The sequence below is a fragment of the Cyprinus carpio genome, chromosome A9 (assembly GCF_018340385.1).
Source record: "Cyprinus carpio isolate SPL01 chromosome A9, ASM1834038v1, whole genome shotgun sequence".
Taxonomy (NCBI): domain Eukaryota; kingdom Metazoa; phylum Chordata; class Actinopteri; order Cypriniformes; family Cyprinidae; genus Cyprinus; species Cyprinus carpio.
Genome location: NC_056580.1, coordinates 31,846,297 through 31,865,187, shown reverse-complemented (window position 1 = coordinate 31,865,187; position 18,891 = coordinate 31,846,297). Strand labels below are relative to the sequence as shown.

The 18,891-nt window shown below is 39.1% G+C and overlaps 2 protein-coding genes across 4 annotated transcripts in view; both read right to left on the bottom strand.

The window, feature by feature from the left end:
• Positions 1 to 196: 196 nt before the first annotated feature.
• On the bottom strand, positions 197 to 4,340 carry LOC109096016 (frizzled-5-like). 3 transcript variants are annotated; one of them, XM_042764437.1, is made up of 3 exons: positions 4,065 to 4,340; positions 3,752 to 3,884; positions 197 to 3,657 (listed from the first exon to the last, which is right to left on the bottom strand). In XM_042764437.1, the coding sequence occupies exon 3, from the start codon at positions 3,403 to 3,405 to the stop codon at positions 1,627 to 1,629; it is 1,779 nt and encodes a 592-aa protein (XP_042620371.1). In that variant the 5' UTR covers positions 3,406 to 3,657; positions 3,752 to 3,884; positions 4,065 to 4,340; the 3' UTR covers positions 197 to 1,626. The 3 variants fall into 3 exon arrangements, with proteins under 3 accessions (XP_042620371.1, XP_042620370.1, XP_042620372.1); XM_042764436.1 differs by having other exon boundaries at positions 3,752 to 4,340; XM_042764438.1 differs by lacking the exon at positions 3,752 to 3,884.
• Positions 4,341 to 10,257: 5,917 nt separating this feature from the next.
• LOC109096017 (pleckstrin homology domain-containing family M member 3-like) overlaps positions 10,258 to 18,891 on the bottom strand; it is a 38,224-nt gene continuing 29,590 nt past the window's right edge. The window contains 2 exon segments of the mRNA XM_042764435.1: positions 10,258 to 12,942; positions 15,077 to 15,234. Of these exon segments, the coding sequence (XP_042620369.1) occupies positions 12,771 to 12,942; positions 15,077 to 15,234 (330 nt within the window). The 3' untranslated portion in view covers positions 10,258 to 12,770.

Here is an 18,891-nt window from a genome sequence, read left to right as displayed (position 1 = left end):
GGGATTTTAACACTTACAGCTCTTTCTTTCACAAAAAGGGCTAATTAAATTTATCAGAAAAGTAAAAACGATTTGACACTCAGTGGTTTTTTTTTTTTTTTTTTTTTTAAGATCAACTGGGTGAATTGTGTTTTGTTTTTTCTCCAAAACAGCAGTAAAAATAAAAGCATGATTAATAATGGACCAAACATTTGACTTGCAGGTTCACAAATTGCTCTTCACTTTTATTCTCTACTAGTAAGAGAAACATGTTTAAAAGACACTTTTCATAAATATCTAAGAATCTCTTTAAAATTGTAGCACTGTATTTCATCTCTTTTACAAAACATATGTACAGAGTTGCAGTCTGGACTCATAAAATGACATTTCTTCTACAAGATTTACATATGTATAGAGCCAAACAAGTATGTACACACGCAAAATTGTGTGGCATTTTAAAGACTACACAGGAAATGTTACTTCTACAACAGCTTGGTCCATAAAAAGTAGTCAAACAATGCTCATTTACACATTAATGCTCCGGTGAAAACTACAAAAACAACATTTACAGATTCTGTCTGCTAAAAGTGCATACCCAACACTGGTTTTCTGATTCAAAACACAAATAAGGTGAAATTAGATATAAAATAACCAAAGACTGGATCATGAGGCTTGACAAGGAAATGATCAGACCAAAAAAAAAAAAAAAAAAAAAATGTTCCACAATTTGAAAAGAGTTAATATTTGGCCTTCCTAAAAAAAGCAAGTTTTATTCAACAAACCTAGTATGGCTGCTGGTTAACACCTGAACCTCATGAATACTGAACCACTGACCACAAGAGGGAAGTCAAGCTCGCACAATAGACCTACAGACTCTTCAGACAACTCCTATCCTATCATTTAACACTGCCCAATAGATGCTAACCAACAATCTATTACCAGTGGGTAGATAGCTTTGATAAGTGGCTGTTGAAGGACACTGAAGAACATTCGGTGAGCATTAACCTGTGCAGCGCTGCCTGCAACAACTTTAGGTGACTGAACTGCTTCTTCACTAGACTTGCTTTCTTCCTCCACTTGCACAGTATAATTTTTTTTTTATACAGAGAACGCATGAAAGCACCTCCTACCTTAAAACACATTTGTAAGTTAGAAGACTGGAGACGGTACTTAAAATGATCCTATACTGATAAAGTCACAAACACTTCCAAGCGACTGTTATCTGAGATATCACAAAGTTTTTGAATAGCATATTTACAAGAACACACAAATAAATAAAATATCTCCACAAACCCCTCAATTATCTTGACTCATATCAAGTATTAACCATCTTAGATCTTTTTTCCATCATTCGTGGTCCAGAAAAACAAACACAAAAAATGCTTGCAACAATTTTAAAGCAGACAAATGATCTTTTCCTTACAAAGTATCAACATGTTCACTGCTCTGCAAATTAGATCAGTGAATGAGAAGAGTTTGAATACAATTAAACAACCAATAGCCTGTAAAAATCCTTCATAATAAATTTGTTCCTTCCATCAGGTCGAACAGACACCTGCTCATTCAGAGTCATGATATCCACACTTCATGCATCACTCGTTTGACAGTTGTAGGGTTTATAACGGACCAGGGCTTTCTGGCCAATGTTCAGACGTGTGATGAGGGTGCTGATTTGTGATAGGTCCCAGTGGGTACTGTTCCAGCTCGGGCTGTGAGAGAGGTACTCGCCTCACTGTACATGGATGAGCCTGATACAGGTGGCTTCCGGGTCCTACAGGGGAGGTACCGTGCCACAAAGCGTCTCCAGGACTCCAGAGTCTTCCCAGACCAAATCCAAACCCCTGAGGTAATGCCTACTACAAGACACATGAAGTATTTCAGCATGAAGACGGCATAGTCCGGCCCCATGCCGAGCCGCTGGCGCTCCGACGGGCAAGAACAGGCCAAGGCCCGCTCCCAACCTGGCCTGTAATGTTGCTCATACACTAGGCAAGCCACCACAATAGTTGCGGGCACGGTGTACAGGACAGTGAAGAGTCCAATCCGGATCATTAACTTCTCCAGCTTGTCTGTCTTGGTGCCGCCCTGTTTAATGACGCTACGGATCCGGAAGAGTGAAACAAATCCGGCCAGAAGGAAGAGGGAGCCAGTGAAGAGGTAGACGACCAGCGGTGCCAATACGAAGCCACGTAGGCTCTCCAAACTCTGGTTTCCGACATAACAGATCCCAGCCACGGGGTCTCCATCCACCGAACTCAAAGCCAGGACAGCGATGGACTTGACACTAGGGACGAGCCAAGCAGCAAGGTGGAAGTACTGCGAGTAACCCGCAATGGCCTCGTTCCCCCATTTCATTCCTGCTGCCAGGAACCAGGTGAAGGAAAGCACCACCCACCAGATGGAGCTGGCCATTCCAAAGAAATATATGAGCAGGAAAACTAGCGTGCAAAGGGCTGGACCTGTGGTGTCATAGAGGATGTGTTGTTGGTTGCCGTAGCCCTCGCAAGCTACCCGCTCATGGCCCGCAAGCAGTCGCACAATGTACCCCAGCGACACAAACATATAACAAGCAGCCAGGAAGATAATCGGCCGTTCTGGATATTGGAAACGCTCCATGTCGATGAGGAAAGTGGCCACAGTGGTGAGTGTCGAGACAAAGCACAGCACTGACCACAGGCCAATCCAGAAGGTTGTAAAGGTACGCTCATCCAGGGAAAAGTAGGGTTGGTGGCAAGGCAAAGCACAATTGGGTAGAGAGCCAGTATGTACCCGGTTATGGAGAGGATGTGCATCCTTTTGAATTGTCACTAGGGGGTTTCGACAACGGCACTCACGCTCACACTTCTGCGGCGGAGCAGATTTTGCAGTGGCTCGATGTCGTGGCGTTCCCTTGGGAGTGGGTTTGGGGAAAGGAGGTGACAGAGTTGTGGTCTCACTGCTGTTCCTGTCCATACAAAGCCGATCGGTGTCACCCAGCATGGGCAGCTGCTCGCAACTCATCCGCTCCGGCCACTCAAACCCATACTGGATCATGAGGGGGGAGCAACCCCTCTTAGCCCTCTCGCACACGGACCTGCAAGGTGGCAGAGGTTTTTTGTAGTCCTGGAGACAGATGGGGGTGTACATACTGCACAGGAAGAAAAGCAAGTCTGGGGAGCAACGGATCCGGACAAGTGGCCAAAACTGATGCACTTCCAAGCCGACTTCATCCTGGGTGTCATGATTGAACTGGTTGGGCATGTAAGTGTGATTGTATCCGATCCCTTTGCACATCGGTACAGTGATTGGCTCACACACTATATCCTTAGAGGCAGCGTCGCCAAGTCCAGACAGTTGCAACAGCAGCAGAACGTGCAGCCAAAATCCGACCAGGTGCATCCCTGAGGTCTCCATGGTGAAATGATGCTTATCTGCAGGTTCCCTCATACTGAAAAATTATGAATTTCAATTCTTGAGTATTTTCTCGGCTCAGGTTTTCCCCCCTTCCTTCCTTTCTTTTTTTAATTTATTGCTGCGTTTCGGAAAGAAGAAATCCCAAAAGGAAACCTTAATTGCTCCAGCAGCATGTCCACAGTCCACAAGGTTGTAAATCACAGTGAAGTTTCATTCCAGATCCCGAGCACACTTTCTTCCAACTGTGTGAGTGCATTTCATACAGACCACGATCCTTAACACGGGCTGAAAGAGTAAGAGAACGACTACAGTTAAATCAAACAACAGCTTAATAATTCTACAGAAAATCATAAACATAGAATTGAGCGTCAGAACGTACCATGGAAAAGCACGCGCATCCGTGGACTAAATGGTCAATCATTCACCAAGTAAACCGTGTTAAGGTCGAAAGTTCATTTCCCGCAGATACTTTGTAACAAAGTAACATTTTAAGCGTCGGTTTTCTTTCTGATCTGCTTTTAATTCCACATGGCAGGTGAATGCATCCGATGAATGCAATCCGGCGCATTCACAACAAAAAAGACGGCGAAAAATTGAGAAGAAAATATGAAAACGAAATCTGACGAAATCCAAAAATAAATTCCTTCTTAAAAATATAATAAGGGTGAATAATAAAAAATAAATACATTCACCTTTCGCATTAGTGCTCAGAGCAACAGGTTTCAGGTGCTTCCTGCCATTCCCTTCAGTGTGTTTCCCAGCTGTCCATTGGAGTCCTTTCACGCACTTTAACATGTATAAACTCCCCAATTCCACGCCAGACTCTTCCACTAATTTGCTGAGAACGTATTTTTCTGTGTGGCAGAGCGTGTGTTCCCTCGGTTGGCTGCGGAGCCAGTAATTACTCACTCCGTAGAGGTTCTGTGAGTGAAAATACTCCACCCGCAATGACACGCCCACAACTTTCAGGCCCCAGCCCCTTTATCACCAGGGGCCACTGACAGTCATCTGTGTGGAAAAAACTGCTCTATCTATCTATCTATCTATCTATCTATCTATCTATCTATCTATCTATCTATCTATCTATCTATCTTATTTCTATGGTTTGTGTCAGGTGTCATCATTCATATCATTGTGTGAAATTAAGCTTTTAATCATTTAATGAGACCTGAGCAATGTCATGGTTTCCACCCTAAATTGAATAGAAAATGTGATAGTTAAACTGGTAAGGCAGTCCAGAACAATGGCTTAACAGATCAACAAAACGTTAATTTATGTTAGTTAAAAATACCGGGAAGATGGCACTGGTGAGTGCGCGTCTGTGTGTTTGACTATGAAAAGGCCTTGAGTCTCTTGTGCAAGTGTATCCTGTATTACGTTTGTGTTTACCCACTGGGCCCATTCAGGACAGACGGAGCTGTGCAAACACTCAGATAATGACTCCTAACGCAAGCTTAATCACTCACGCCTCGACGAGACAAAGACAGAAACAGAGAGGAGCACCTTGCCACACTGATACTCTGTTTGTGAACTGCTAGTGCACACTAGAACGCTATCTCTAGGTCAGTGTTCAGAAGTTGTTTGCATATTTGTGATGTTTGGAATCATCAACCAAATAAAACGAGTCCAAATAAGGCGATGTTTGTTTTTGTCCTGTTTTGTGGTAAAGCACTGAACCTACAGCTGTAAATCTGAATGACTGATTTGGGCTTCCATGATTCTGTGAATGACGTAAAGACTTTTGCCATATTAGTGTTGTTATTGTTAACTTTATCTAAATACTAAAGAAATACAACCAATAAAAATCATTTTCTGAAATAAAATAGAATTATTACTTATTAGAAATATTGAAAAAATTATATATGTTGTCTGAAAAAAAAAAGTTTGTTGACATACTAAAATTACTAAAATAAAAACAAAGTTAAATAAAAATATAAAAAAGAAAGCACATAACAAAATCACTAAAACTTAAACTAATATTAAAATTAAAACTGAAAATATAAATTTAGAGCCTATAATTAATACTAGAATAAAATCATAATAAAATAACATTATTAGCTTAACTTAAAAATGAATAAATGAATATGAATAATGAATAAATGAATAAAAATGAATATATAATAGGTATAGAACTCGAGGGAAAAATGACATCACACATCCTCTAGAAATCACTTTGTGAACAGCTGGTTAAAAGTCATTGCAAAAATAAAGTTACTACCTCTGGGAACCACTGTATGTACAGTATAGTATATAATACTGATAAAGTACAGTTAAATTATTGTGCTATTGAGAGAGAAGTGTGACAAATGATTGCCCATTCCCTACACGTCTGCACTGGTGCTAGACAAACTCCTCCGTTCACTTACTCAGATAGGAAGCATGTTTAGGAATTCTTCTCAGTAGAGTGGCTCTCTTTCTCTCTCTCAGTATTCCGTAATCTCACAGCTTTCTATAAGTCCAAAGGTCTCACAGGGTGTGTGCCAGTATATGTGTGTTTAAAAGTGCAAGTGACCCATCCGACTGCTCCGTCTGGTATTTCTAATGCTCGATTAACACTTAGATGACATCAGCTCACAGAAAGTCTAAGAAGACGAAAGGAAACAGAACTCTACATGCCACAGACTTGCTTAGGAATCAATCACTGAGACAGAAGAGGCCACCAATGGCTGATTGCATTGTTTTGCTTGAAACGCTCGAGATGTTTGATTGTGTCTTAAATGCTATGGTAACCGAATCAATCTTTCCAGCCATTTGTGCACCTGTTTGATAGGTTACCTATGCGTATTGTCACACATTAACTCCAAAACCCCACCTTAAGGAGTCACATGAGCCCGACTGACTTCCTTTCTGTATACTGTGTCCATGATATGTTAGGCCTTGCAAGGGAAACTGCTAGTATGCATACTTGTATCTAAAGTACTTAGCTAGTTTGTTGAAATAGTGATACGGGGAGGAAATATAACCTGATTAAAATCAGTCTCAGTCATGCTCTAGATAAGTCGAGCTTGGATTTTCTTAAGTTGAGCAGTAGAGCGTTGTAAACATCAAATGACGTTGAAGCGTGATGAGATGTGGTGCACACTAGCCGTCTGTTTTATTTTGTGATGTCTCCTGGGTATGAAAATATCCCATGGTGGTTGGTTTTTCCTCTTTTTCTCTTTTCCACGCCCACCTCTCTTTATTTACATGCCTGAACCTGTGTTTGGGCAAATGCTTTTATCTGATAATCGACTCTCCATGTCTGTGTGTGGACGGACAATTCATACACAAAGCCAATGTGATGCAATCTCACCAAATTGACCTTTTCTCATCTGCATTTGCTTTCCTGTCTCTGTCACGAGAAGATGATATGATATGGGGTGCTTTTGTTGTATTTTGTTGAAGTACAGTGATAGGATATGGAACTGGTACAGCTTTTTTTTAACAGCAAAATGTCCAAAATAATCCATTTGAACAACATGACCACAGTACCAGTGTAAAACTGCACCAGTTAAAAAAAAAAGAAGTGCGTATAACGGTAAAGATTTTTATAATTTTACAAAAAAATTAATAAAATAAATACATATAAATAAATGCTGTTGAACATTCTATTCATGAAGGAATCCTGAAAAATGATCATGGTTTCCACAAAAATATTAAGCAGTAACTGTCTTCAGCATTAATAATAATGAGAAAAAAAATTTGAGCACCAAATCAGCATATTAGAATGATTTCTGAAGGATCATGTGACACTGAAGACTGAAAATTCTGCTTTGTCATCACAGGAATAAATTACATTTGAAAATATGTTACAATAGAAAACAGTTATTCTGAAGTGCAATACTATTTCATTATATTACTGTTTTTTTTCTTTGTATTTTTCATCAAATAAATGCAGCCTTTGTGAGTGAGCATAAGACTTTTTCAAAAACGTACCAATCACAAACTTTTGATCTCTAGTATTTTTATATATTTACATAAAACCTAAAAAACGTATTTAATATATATATATATATATATATATATATATATATATATATATATATATATATATATATATATATATTAAACAAATAGGAGTTTTTATTTTATTTTTTTATTTGTTGCTTCAGTGTCCATTTAATTTGTATGAACTCACAATGTACTGTTTTGTACAAAAATGAAATCACATAAAATATAGCTTAAATACTACGCATCAATTTTTAAGGACAAAATGTGTGTGTTACATAACTATGTATGAAAAGATCCCAAACATACAAAAATAAAAAAAGAACAGAACTTGAGAAATGACAACTGAAGTCAAGGCTTGTTATTGCTCAGTGGTTTTTGTCTTTGTGCGGCAGGTGGACGTTAGGGAACTGAGGGGTTGAATCAGACATTCTAACCCTTTTCACAAAAACTGGACCCTGATGCTCCACCCCATGTCACTATTGTCTCCACCCCTCCTGCCTCCATTCTGCCGTCGTCTTTTTCTCCTTAAACCGCCTTTTTGTTGTCTTTTTCTGATGGTATTTCTGGCCCCTTGTTGTCAGTCCTAAATGAGTCTTGACTGGCCTGTGGGCCACTGGAGAAGCACAAAGGGGAACGTTCCCCTCGCTACAGTGGAGCCATTGTGGCTTTCAACAATGCACTAATTGGCGACGACAATTAAGCAAGACCAACACTCAGGTTCAATTTGCCCACTCCTCAATACAAATCACAGGCAAATGAATCAGACCATGCACACACAGCTCACATACACATTCACACGGCCCTGCTAAAACAACAGCTATCCTCATAAGCATAGTGCAACTACCAAATATACACTCCCACCCCTTCAGCCAGTTCATGTTAGGTATAAAGGTGACTTTAGTGACATGTAGTGCAGGAGACTTGTACTGTGAGGATGATGGAACAAGAACGGACTGTTCAGTTCGTCTAGGCTGATTGGACATATTCATTGCGACAATTATGATTTATATTTTGACCAAAAATAAAAAGATGATAAAAATTCTGCTTTGATAGTCAAGGCATCTAAAGTGTTGTTTGTCTTTCTTAGTTACAACTTTACCATAATTCATCTATTGTTCATTGTGTATGAAAAATCACAGCATATCCCTAAAAACATCCTCTTGACACACACACACACACACACACACACACACACACACACACACACACACACACACACACACACACACACACACACACACACACACACACACACACACACACAAAAAAAAAAAAAAATCCCCCGTTCCAAAAAAGGATGCAACAAGTCCAGATATGTGTGAAAACACCCATCTAAAAGGCATCTTCAGCATAATGGAGTAATGGATCAGTAGGACGCCTTTTAAGCCCAGGCTCGAAAACCAGCTTTAAGAGTTAGTGAACATTCACACAAAACACACACACAAAAAAAGGAAGACTTGGCATGTTCTGGCCCATCAGCAGGGGCTGGATCCTGGTGGATTACTCTGTCAGAGAAAGGCTTTAGAGCTCTCTAAGGCCAGGACAAATTGCTGTTTTCTTTCAAGAAGAGGGAGAAAAAAAAAGGGGAAAAAAACTGGGGAGGAGGAAAAAACATGAGGGAAGTGTTGAAAAAGTAAACCAGGGAGGAAGCGTCTGGGGTGGCCAGCCATTAGCTTAACTGAGACACCACTCAAGATTCTGAAAAAAAATTAAACAAGTCTGGTCCATTTTTTCATGTACATGTAAGGTGATGAAACTGAATATATGGTGTAGACATAAAATATGTTACCCAAACACACACACAGGTGTCCACTGAGACCATATGCATATCCATGTATGTATGTATGTATGTATGTATGTATATGTAACAGGTAATTGTGTGAAATATTTAGCTTGAATAAAAAATGTGAATATTGAAAAATGTTCTTAATTTGAAAAATTTTAAATGTAAATACAATGAAAATATATAAAAATTAAAAGTGGGAAATGTCCAAATACAGTTTATATAAATATTCAACAGAATACACAAAAGAAAAGAAAGATATAGCACGGCTCAACAATAAGAATGGACGATATATTTTATACATTTTATCAATGTATTTGTTGTTTGGAATAGAAATTTTATTTCTATTTTGGCTAGTTATATTTGTCTTAAATGTGTACATTTTTCTTTATATAGTTTTCGTCACTAAAATTATACGATTTCTTCATTTCTTTACTTAAAAGAAAATCAACACACGAAAATGAGTAGTTTATGACACATTCTTACTTTTAAGACAATCACAAGTCGTTTTTGCAATTTTTATAAAACCCATTTTTATATTATCCAGCTAAATAACATTAACTGACAAATCAGCAGAATTTGCAAAAAAATGTAGAACACGTCTTAAAAAACGAACATTTGCAAGGCATAAAATGTGGATGTATAAGTTCAATGAATGTGATATTTTCAGTGTCAACTGGCCTGAAACTCACTCACTCACACTGGCCCTGGGCCAGCGGACCATCCTTATTGTTGAGCCCTGGATAGGTTGGACAAATATTTAAAATGCCTTAAAGATTAAGAAAATACCTCCATGGTAACTGTTCTCAATAGAATCATGATATCACTAGACTGAATTTCAAATGTTTATATGTCAGTACCACTGTGCAAAAAATTAGAAGCCTTTTACTGTGGTCTCAAACAGGTCCAGTGGTTATTGGTTAAACTCCAGAAAGAACCAGATACAACCATGTGGCTTTTAATTTGGGATTAGCTCGTGAGTCAATGCTTGGGCCTACTCCGGTGCACCGGGACCCAAAAGGGAACACCACAACCACAGCCACAGCCATGATGCATTCATTCCACTGCTGCCACCTTGGATTCTGACCAAGAAAATAATCTGTGAAGAATCCTAAATCCTAAAATTTATTCAGATGACGACATTAGTGTTCAAGCATAAAAAGAGGAGAATGTATTAAGCAATTTACTTTATTGGCAACAGTGGTAAAAAAAAAGGAAAATAAAAGAGAAAAACTGGAAGGAACCCGCACCTGTACTGAAACACAAATATTTGTAGTTGCATAAGAGGTCGTCTGTAATGAAGAGTTTCCAGAATACAAGAAAGCACAGGGAAAATCCAGAAACTGATATAGAAATTACAGTAAAGAATATAAATACAATAAATACTTTGGAAAGAAAACTGATATGTAAATATACAACTGAGAACAACATGATGGCAGATAAAGAAACTTCCATTACACCATCAACAAATATGAAAATAAAAGACTGTAATAAAAGACTCTGTGTACTGAAAGAACAAAAGATATCCATCAAGTACATCCACTGAGTTCCCTTTTTGTTTGTCCCTCCATGACCATTATTCAGTGTGTTAAGAATCCCTGATTTAAAGAACAGTGCGGATAATGCAATGTAACATAATACATCGAACTTTCAAAGCCAACAAACACCATTACATCTTATAGTATCATGTAAAGCATGGTGCATTTAGCTCAGTTCAAGCTTAAAATGGTAAAATGATGAGTTCTTTTATGGGAAAACAAGATCGTCAGATTGCGGGGTAATTCCTTAAGGTAAGTAAAGGTCTTCGCCTTCAAAAAACAATTATATAATATATTCTATAGTCTGATATTCTGATTAGTTTAATAAATACTGAAACATTTTTCGAGTGACTTTAGCTTGCTAACTGAAGAACATCAACAGGCCGATGCATTGGCTTTAAGTTTAAGGCAGGCAAAAAGACACAGATTCAATAAATAGAACCAAATATCCTGAACAGCTAACACGATCATCCATCCATCTACATTGTCCTATCACACACCAACCATACGTAAACTAAGACAGAATCTCATTCAGAAGTAAACTTCTTGGTGCAAAACATAAGCTCAATGGAATTAACACATTTTCTCATAAAACAAAATGTAACATGGTACCAAATGATATGTATGTTGACCTAAACCCATCTCAGAGAGTTCAATAAGTGACACTGTCGGCCAGTAATGATGTAAATCTCAGCAGACGGCTCCTCGCAGTGTCAAACATCAAGCGTAAGTCCAGTAGGACCAGTAACTAGTTTTTGAATGTGCAGGTAGTTCCAGTTGTTTTATATCCGTAAAGCTGAATTTGATTTATATCTGAGGTTTCTGTTTGCTGGTGAGGTGTCCAGGAAGAGATGCCCACTGCTATTTTCTGTATGCTTATAGAAGGGGAAAAAAACTGAAGAACAAAAGAAAATGGGGAAATTAGATAATAGTGATATTCAGGATTTGAAGGATTCAAAATGTCAGTCAGCATGCTACGTTTACAACAGGGATTTTTTTTTTTTTTGAGCACTGTGCACATATTGTCCAACTGGAGAAAGACAGGTCTGGCCAAAGAATGGGAAGTCAAATAAGGCAGCGAAAGTAAAACAAGTGACTTTATTGCCAATACTAAGTTCAAGTAGCAAGAAAACATAATATGAACGCAGAGAGGCAGCGAGGATCCAAAGCAGAGGTTAGATGGACATGAATTATGAGCTTGTCCACAGCGGGTTTTCTTTACGTTTCTTGTTAAAAAGACGTATGAATGCTAAACAAAGCCCTGGAACTCTAGACTGTAATTTCGGGGCTTGGTGGCCCAGGGTAGTTTGTAATCATGGAGCAGGCGGTTAGCAAGAACAACGTGGTTCAGCTGCTTATAGGCAGAGCCATTGAGTGTTGATAAACAGTCAAACTTTTTAAACTCCAGCTCAGGTGGATGGGACAAGACATCGATCCTTCTTCACAGTACAATGCAAACCAAAGCTGAAAGCTGAGGAGTAAGATGCTGTGACTGAAAGTGCAATGAACTTGTTATAAGAAAAAAACAAAAACAGAAATTTAGGGACAAATCATAAATGTGAAGTGCAAAAATGCAAACATGTGAACCCAAAAAAAAGCTATTTTTGTTCTAAGGATGTTTATCTTTATGTTCAGTCTTCACGCGCTCGAGATCAAGGGTCTTCAGCATTGTAGGTTAACTACTGCGTGAAGGGAAACCGAATCTTGCAGCGCTCATTTTCACTGAACCATTAATGGATTAGAAGCTCTATTTGTGTCCAGAAATTGGTTTGAATCATCGCTCTTGGATTGTGAGTCTGCCAGAAAGTGCATTATTTTACATCTGTCGGTAAGAGTGTGTTTATGTGCAAGTGTGTGAGCGTACTTTGCCTGTATTTGTCAGTTGGCCCTGGCTGTCATTTGGTAGATGAAAGGAAAGGGTAAATTGGTATCATTATGAAGACTCTGCTCTTCGGGAGCTGAATTATTGTCTCTGTGCCCATCTCTCTCAGGTGAGGGAGAACAAAAAAAATAAAAATGCCACTGTTTCTTGGTTTTCACGGAGCACTTCAACCAAGGGAGCATGGAATCTTGTCCTTGTTGGATGCAGCAGCACTTGGACTTTTTTATTAGTCCAGTATGCTCGGCACCGCTCTCGATAAACCGTCTCAGGTGTCCAGCTCAAAGCAGTCCAGCACCTCGTCATCAGGGCTGTCGTGAGGGCCGTGCCTCTTCCAGAATGACGCCGACGTCTTGTGCAGTTCTCTGTGCACACATCGCGGGCAAGGCTGGGCTCGCATCCGGCACTCGGCATGGAAGACCGCACCGCAGCCCTCGCACCTGCATTTAGAACATAGAAGAGCACTGATGGTTTATCCAAACATCCACTGACACTCAAAACAGTGCTGTGGAAAAGTCTTTGCCCTATCTGCTGGATTAAGTTAGTTCATTGTAATCGGTGGTTAATTGAAAAATTTCCTAACTAAATAAAAAGTTTAAAATGTACCAAAGGTTACATTTTCTTTATATACAAACATACATAATTTTTATGGTCTTTTGCTTTCACTCATGAAGAATCACTTTTATGCAATCATTAGGTTTGGAAGAAGATCTAATGACATTCAGAGTACAAATATGCAACAAATATATATGTATGTGTTTGTTTGTTTATGATTTAATGGCATGCGAGCTACCTCGGCTATATTCACGGAGAGAACGAGGTTAGTTAAGTTAAATTAAGTTTTTAAGTTTAATATATATAATATATCCTTTACTAGAACAATTAGGAGCTCAAGGGTTCCTCATTCCTCTAAAAAGAAACAACTTGTTTCTGTGCACCATCATTGGTGGTAGTAGCCCAGTGGTTAAAGTTTGTGGGCTGCCAAACCAAGACTAAAACCTAGGATCACTGTTGGCCAAGAGGTTATGCCATACTAACCAGAAGAACTACTGGTGGTCTATTCCTGAAAGTGGTCTATGCTTTGCACGAAAGCATTAAAAGAATTGTTTTTGATTAACATTTTAAAAACTCTTATTATGATTTCCTCTTTATAGAGAACTAACAATTAAACAGACGTCCAGAGCTGAAAATGTCTTACAATTTGAAGCATGCCCAACATGAATAAAACCTAAAGCTTGCTAACAAGATAATACTAGTTGACAGGATGTCTATTTTAAACTGGTCTCTATAAATAAATAGTTCTTTCCAACAGTAAGGATCCAAAGCCATAAGAGCTATGGTGTACTTGCTCCTCAGAGAGGTGTTGTGGTGGTTTGTGGAATTTATGGATTTATGGTGGAGTGTGAACACACCTTGTGCTCCTATGACCACACGCTTGTGCCCTAATGAGCATGTACTGTTACTGATAAAACATGAAGTGCACACAAACACACCCATAAAATTCTGGATAAACTAAACACTGAAGCAGTTAGTGCAACACCTGGATCCAGCTGTACTAACAGACACGTTCAAACCGCCTGGACAGACCTGAAAGGATCTCTCAGTGAATCGATATCCACTAACAGTAATGCAGCAATTTGATTTATATAATTACATGTAATTAATGTCTTCATGCATTCAGTCCTTTGCTACATTGTGCAAATATATGTGTGTGTATATATACACATATATATACACTTTATATGCATTATTAATTAAATATATATGTATAATATGTATAGATTTTTTTACAAATTGTTTTAAAAGATTTTTTTCACGATGAACAAATGTGACAAGGTTCTTTTTCAGACCAGACAATCACTTAGAACAGAATAAAATATGAAAGGTAAGGTAAAATTTCATTTCAAAATGTACATCTTTAACTGTAGCAGTACTAACCAATCATCACTGAGGCTTTATCAATGTTGCCGTGTTAGTAGCTATGTTTAAACAGCAGCATCTGTTCTGGGAACGGCACTCCACTTCGCTGGAGAGTCCGAGAGATTCTAGTCACACTGATGCTATGAAGACCAGAGAGCGGTTTATCAGCTGCAGGCCATAAGCGGACAACACACAGCATGCTGAAAAAAGCTGAGATGCTCGAGGGATTAACTGTCCCCTTACACAGGGTGGGCTATCACTGCACAATCACACCTCAATCCACCGCCCGCTGGGTGTGTCTAACACGAGACAGGGGCTGGACAATCATCAGAAATGAGCTGCGGTCTATTTTTTACAGACAACTGGCACTTAAAGTGTACAGAGCTGTGGGATTACCAATACCATCATCATCATCAGTGATAAAGAAAATCTTTGATGTACACCTGTGAGTTCTCTGCTAGGACACCTGTCTTTGAGGGAAAGTGACTTCACAAATCCACTAAAAACCTACTAATTAGTACAAACAAACAAAAAAAAAAGGCAAAACTGGCTCAGGAAATTAAGTTACTTGTACTTGGACCATTGTATCTCTTCTTTCATATACCTTAAAGAACATGAGACATTTAGAGGTGAAACAGTGGCTACAGTTCTCACCTTTTGGTGGCATTTTCCTGGAAAGGATAGATGACCTGGCCAGTGTGGCAGAGCTCACAGATGAAGCCCTTCTCCCGGCACAGACTACAGCTGTAGACATGAGAGCTGGCAAACTTAATCACCTTAGAGAGGAAGGGAGCAAGCTTTCCATCGATGACCTGCAAGAAAGAGAAAGACATCACAAGAGTGGAATGTAGAGGTGGGTGATATGATTAAAACATGAGTCACTGTGTTCCACGAGAACTATACATCACAATATAGTTATTTCTGCAGGAAATAAGGTTGTTACAGCGCAAGCATTTTAGATACCATTGAAATGTCACAATATTGATACCACAACAAACACTTGCCTAAATAATATAAAAATTCATCAAGTTTATAGAAGACAAGTCAATAGTCAGTAATAAAATAAGAACAAAGAAACTAATTAAAGCAATTGTACAAATACATTCAACAGTACAAAGATACAAACTATATAAAGAGTGCTTTAAATTTTTCAGAGAGGTCTAACTAACAATAAATACTACAGAAATTTAGTACATAAAGCTGCTCTGTATGACTGGATGCCTTTTGTGCACACATGTACATCAGACAGCAAACTGAGTTTCTTTTGCCTCTTACAGTGGTTGGAAATTTTAAATCGATTGAATGGTTTAAAATCACATGAACATTTAAACTAAAATGTTCATGAGGCTGCAGCACTGCAACATCACATGAGGATAACTGTGGAGGACTCCATACAAAAAATTAAATAAAAAAATCACTTAAGGAGCCACTGCGACTGTTTTAGGTGCAGTCTGGAGCCCTGCTGTGATAAATGCAATAGCTTAAAATATCTACTGACTGACACATTTCTACTGGTATATTGCCCATCCCTAAAGATTTTCAAAATACTGCAGAATGCATTTAAATATAGCAAAATGTGTTAAACAGAATTCCACACTTTTATTTGTAGTAGAAGGCTGATGTAAATTCACCAAAACATTCATAGCCAAACATGCGAAGGAACAGAGGATGTGTAGAACTTTGTGAAAGATGATAGTTTGAGGTCTGTGGAACTTTCTGGGAACATTTTGCAGGTGCAGATTCTTTGCAGGCCAACTTAGAAGCTTTAAACATGATGAGAAATGGGACGGAAAAGCGTGGAGGAGGAACCTAGGGAAGTGTAAAACGTGACCTACGCAATTCAGATAGCAAATGGGCTCCACCAAATGTGTTCAACAGCTATGAGAGAGGAACGGGTTCAAAATGTCAATGCAAAAATTAAAAAAAAATAATAATTCCATTATCAAATGGACAGTAATCCTCCTGTTAAAAGTTAGAGGTGTATCTGAAAATACTGGACTGGTCACTTAAGAACATGTTACAATGGACGTCCAGAAAAGAAAAAAAAGACATCACATCAGGAATCCACATGAAAACTAATGAATGCTTAAGAGAGTGGGGGGTGGGCTTCGGCTCTAGGGTGGGGTAATTTCTTTTGGGAGACTGTCTGCAAAAAATAATATGTGAATGCCATTTATCGGCCAGAGTAGTTAAAAATCGGCTTGGTCTTTGAAAGCGGGGTGCTGAAGAAGGCGTATTGTGGGCAGCTGAATGAGACAGGGGAAGGGGCCTAGACCTCCAGTGCATATTCACCAAGGGGGCAGAGACAAGTGGATACACCTGGCAGCACTGCAGCACACCAATTAAAGGGCCTGCCAGCATTCTTCAGCCCTTCCACAAGGAGCCAGCCAAAGAATGGAGGAGGAGAAGAGGGGACAGTGGAGCAGAGAAGAGAGCTTGGGAGGGTGGGATGTGAGGGCTCGGGGGAAGAAGAAAGAAAGCAAGGACCACCGTGGTCTCCCACGAAAGACGTGCACACACATACACACCATGAACAGGGAGAATGGGTTGAAAAGGGGAAGTTTTTTTTTTGTGGGAACAGGGAATCTAGAATCTACAGCCATGGACAAAGTTGCCGGATCATGTTTAGTTACTTAAACTTGGTTTGTAAGGCTATATATGATGGCTGTTCACCAAAAAGTGTACATTTCTTGCATTTGTACATTATCACATAATTTTAGTACATGGGAATAAACTGGGTACCATGTATTGTACTCTAAGACAAATAGTCAAAAGGCTGAAAAATTTAGCTTTTTTTTATGCCACAACACCCAGCCCTACCATGCTCACAAATAATAATAATAATAATAATAATAATAATAATAATAATAAACATCATCATCATCTTTATTTTTCACATAGTGCCTTTAAAGGTAGCTTCTCTAGATCATTTAAAGAAAAAGATCTAAAAATAAGAAGTATAAATAAAATGAATAAAGAATAAGAAAAGATTCTTCACATTCCACCAAAGCACTGTACAAGCCAAAAGGACTCAAGGCAGAAAGACCCATAAAGCAGTCACTGTCATTGCCCAATGAACATAGAGGTGATGCTGTTGGCAGGCTTTCTCAGTAGAGGTACCAGGAGAGCCCTTAACCATCCATCCATCAAGTAACTTTCAGTTCAGATACCCCCGTTTTTCTCTGACTGGCCTGACAGAAGCCTGAAGGCAATACCCTGCCTTTTCCCATGTGGAGGAGTAATATAGCAAGCCATTAAGGAAACGCTGCAAGCCACCAATCAAGGCAGTGGGGTGAGCACACTTGCCGTCCTTTGCTAAAGATGATATATACTCCCCTTGATCAATGCTGGCAGAGGGAGTAATTAAACATTTCAATAATTTAGCAGGCACGGTGAACAAAACAGTGAGTACGCTTGCACCAGGCTTGATGGGGAGGGACTGTGAAGAGCTAGAGGGCTGTTGAAGAGAGTTCCTGACAAAATAGTGAAAGTGTGAATTTATGCATGAACTGCTAGACAAGTTCAACTGATTTAAATGAGTTACAGTAATTCAAATAGTTTGTGCAGTGACACCTCAACTTAGAAATTTTACATTTATAAGGAGTTCACTTTCAATAGAAGCTGCACAACTTTTTGCATTCCTTGATTTTTTCTCATTTCTCCTATTGTATTTTTCCTTTTGCACAGTTTAAGCTAAATTTGAAAATATGGTTAAAGATGAGTCAGGTTTGTGATCATTGTATATTCTTGTGTTTTGAAATGGTTACATCGTTTTGGGGGGCTTTTTTATCATTTGTATTATAGGGTGATTTTTTGTAGCATTTATAGGGGGATATTTTATAGTCATTTGGATTGTAGTTTCTATGTGAGGGATTATATTTCTTATACTTAAAATTATGGGCTATTGTGTGGAACATGGGTGACATCTGCCAAATCAACTCCCCCCCTCAAATCCCCCACCTTTTGCTCCTGTCTTGCATCTGCTTTGTCGTTAGCTGCTTAATCCCCTAAAACCACAGTTTAGAGCCTACTTCTTCATCCCCTCCTCAACCCTGGCCCTAATGTCCTCGCCTGCTCCATTAAACGGCAGAGAAAGGGCCCAGATTAGACAGATAAAAAGAGTGTGAGCTCTGTTTGGATAACACCCTCCCTGCCAGGGCCTTGCAAAACAGGATTACAACCAGCGTGTGCGAGGAAGTGAGAGAGCCGGTCTGCCAGGGTATCGTAAGAAGTGGGCACTAGAGAAATATCATTAAGTTTCAACATATATGTGGACCATGTGAATGTTTTGGTCACAGCAGAACAGGTGCCATGTAGGAATCCTTGAAGCATGGTGGTTTTTTGGATATATATTGAAAGCTGTAGTTTCTCTCGGTGAGGAAGAATTCCTTCAGATTCCGATATGTCACCTGAACGTTGTCGTCTGTGCTCAATCAAGTGCATATTGTTGGCAAGACCAACGCTGTTGC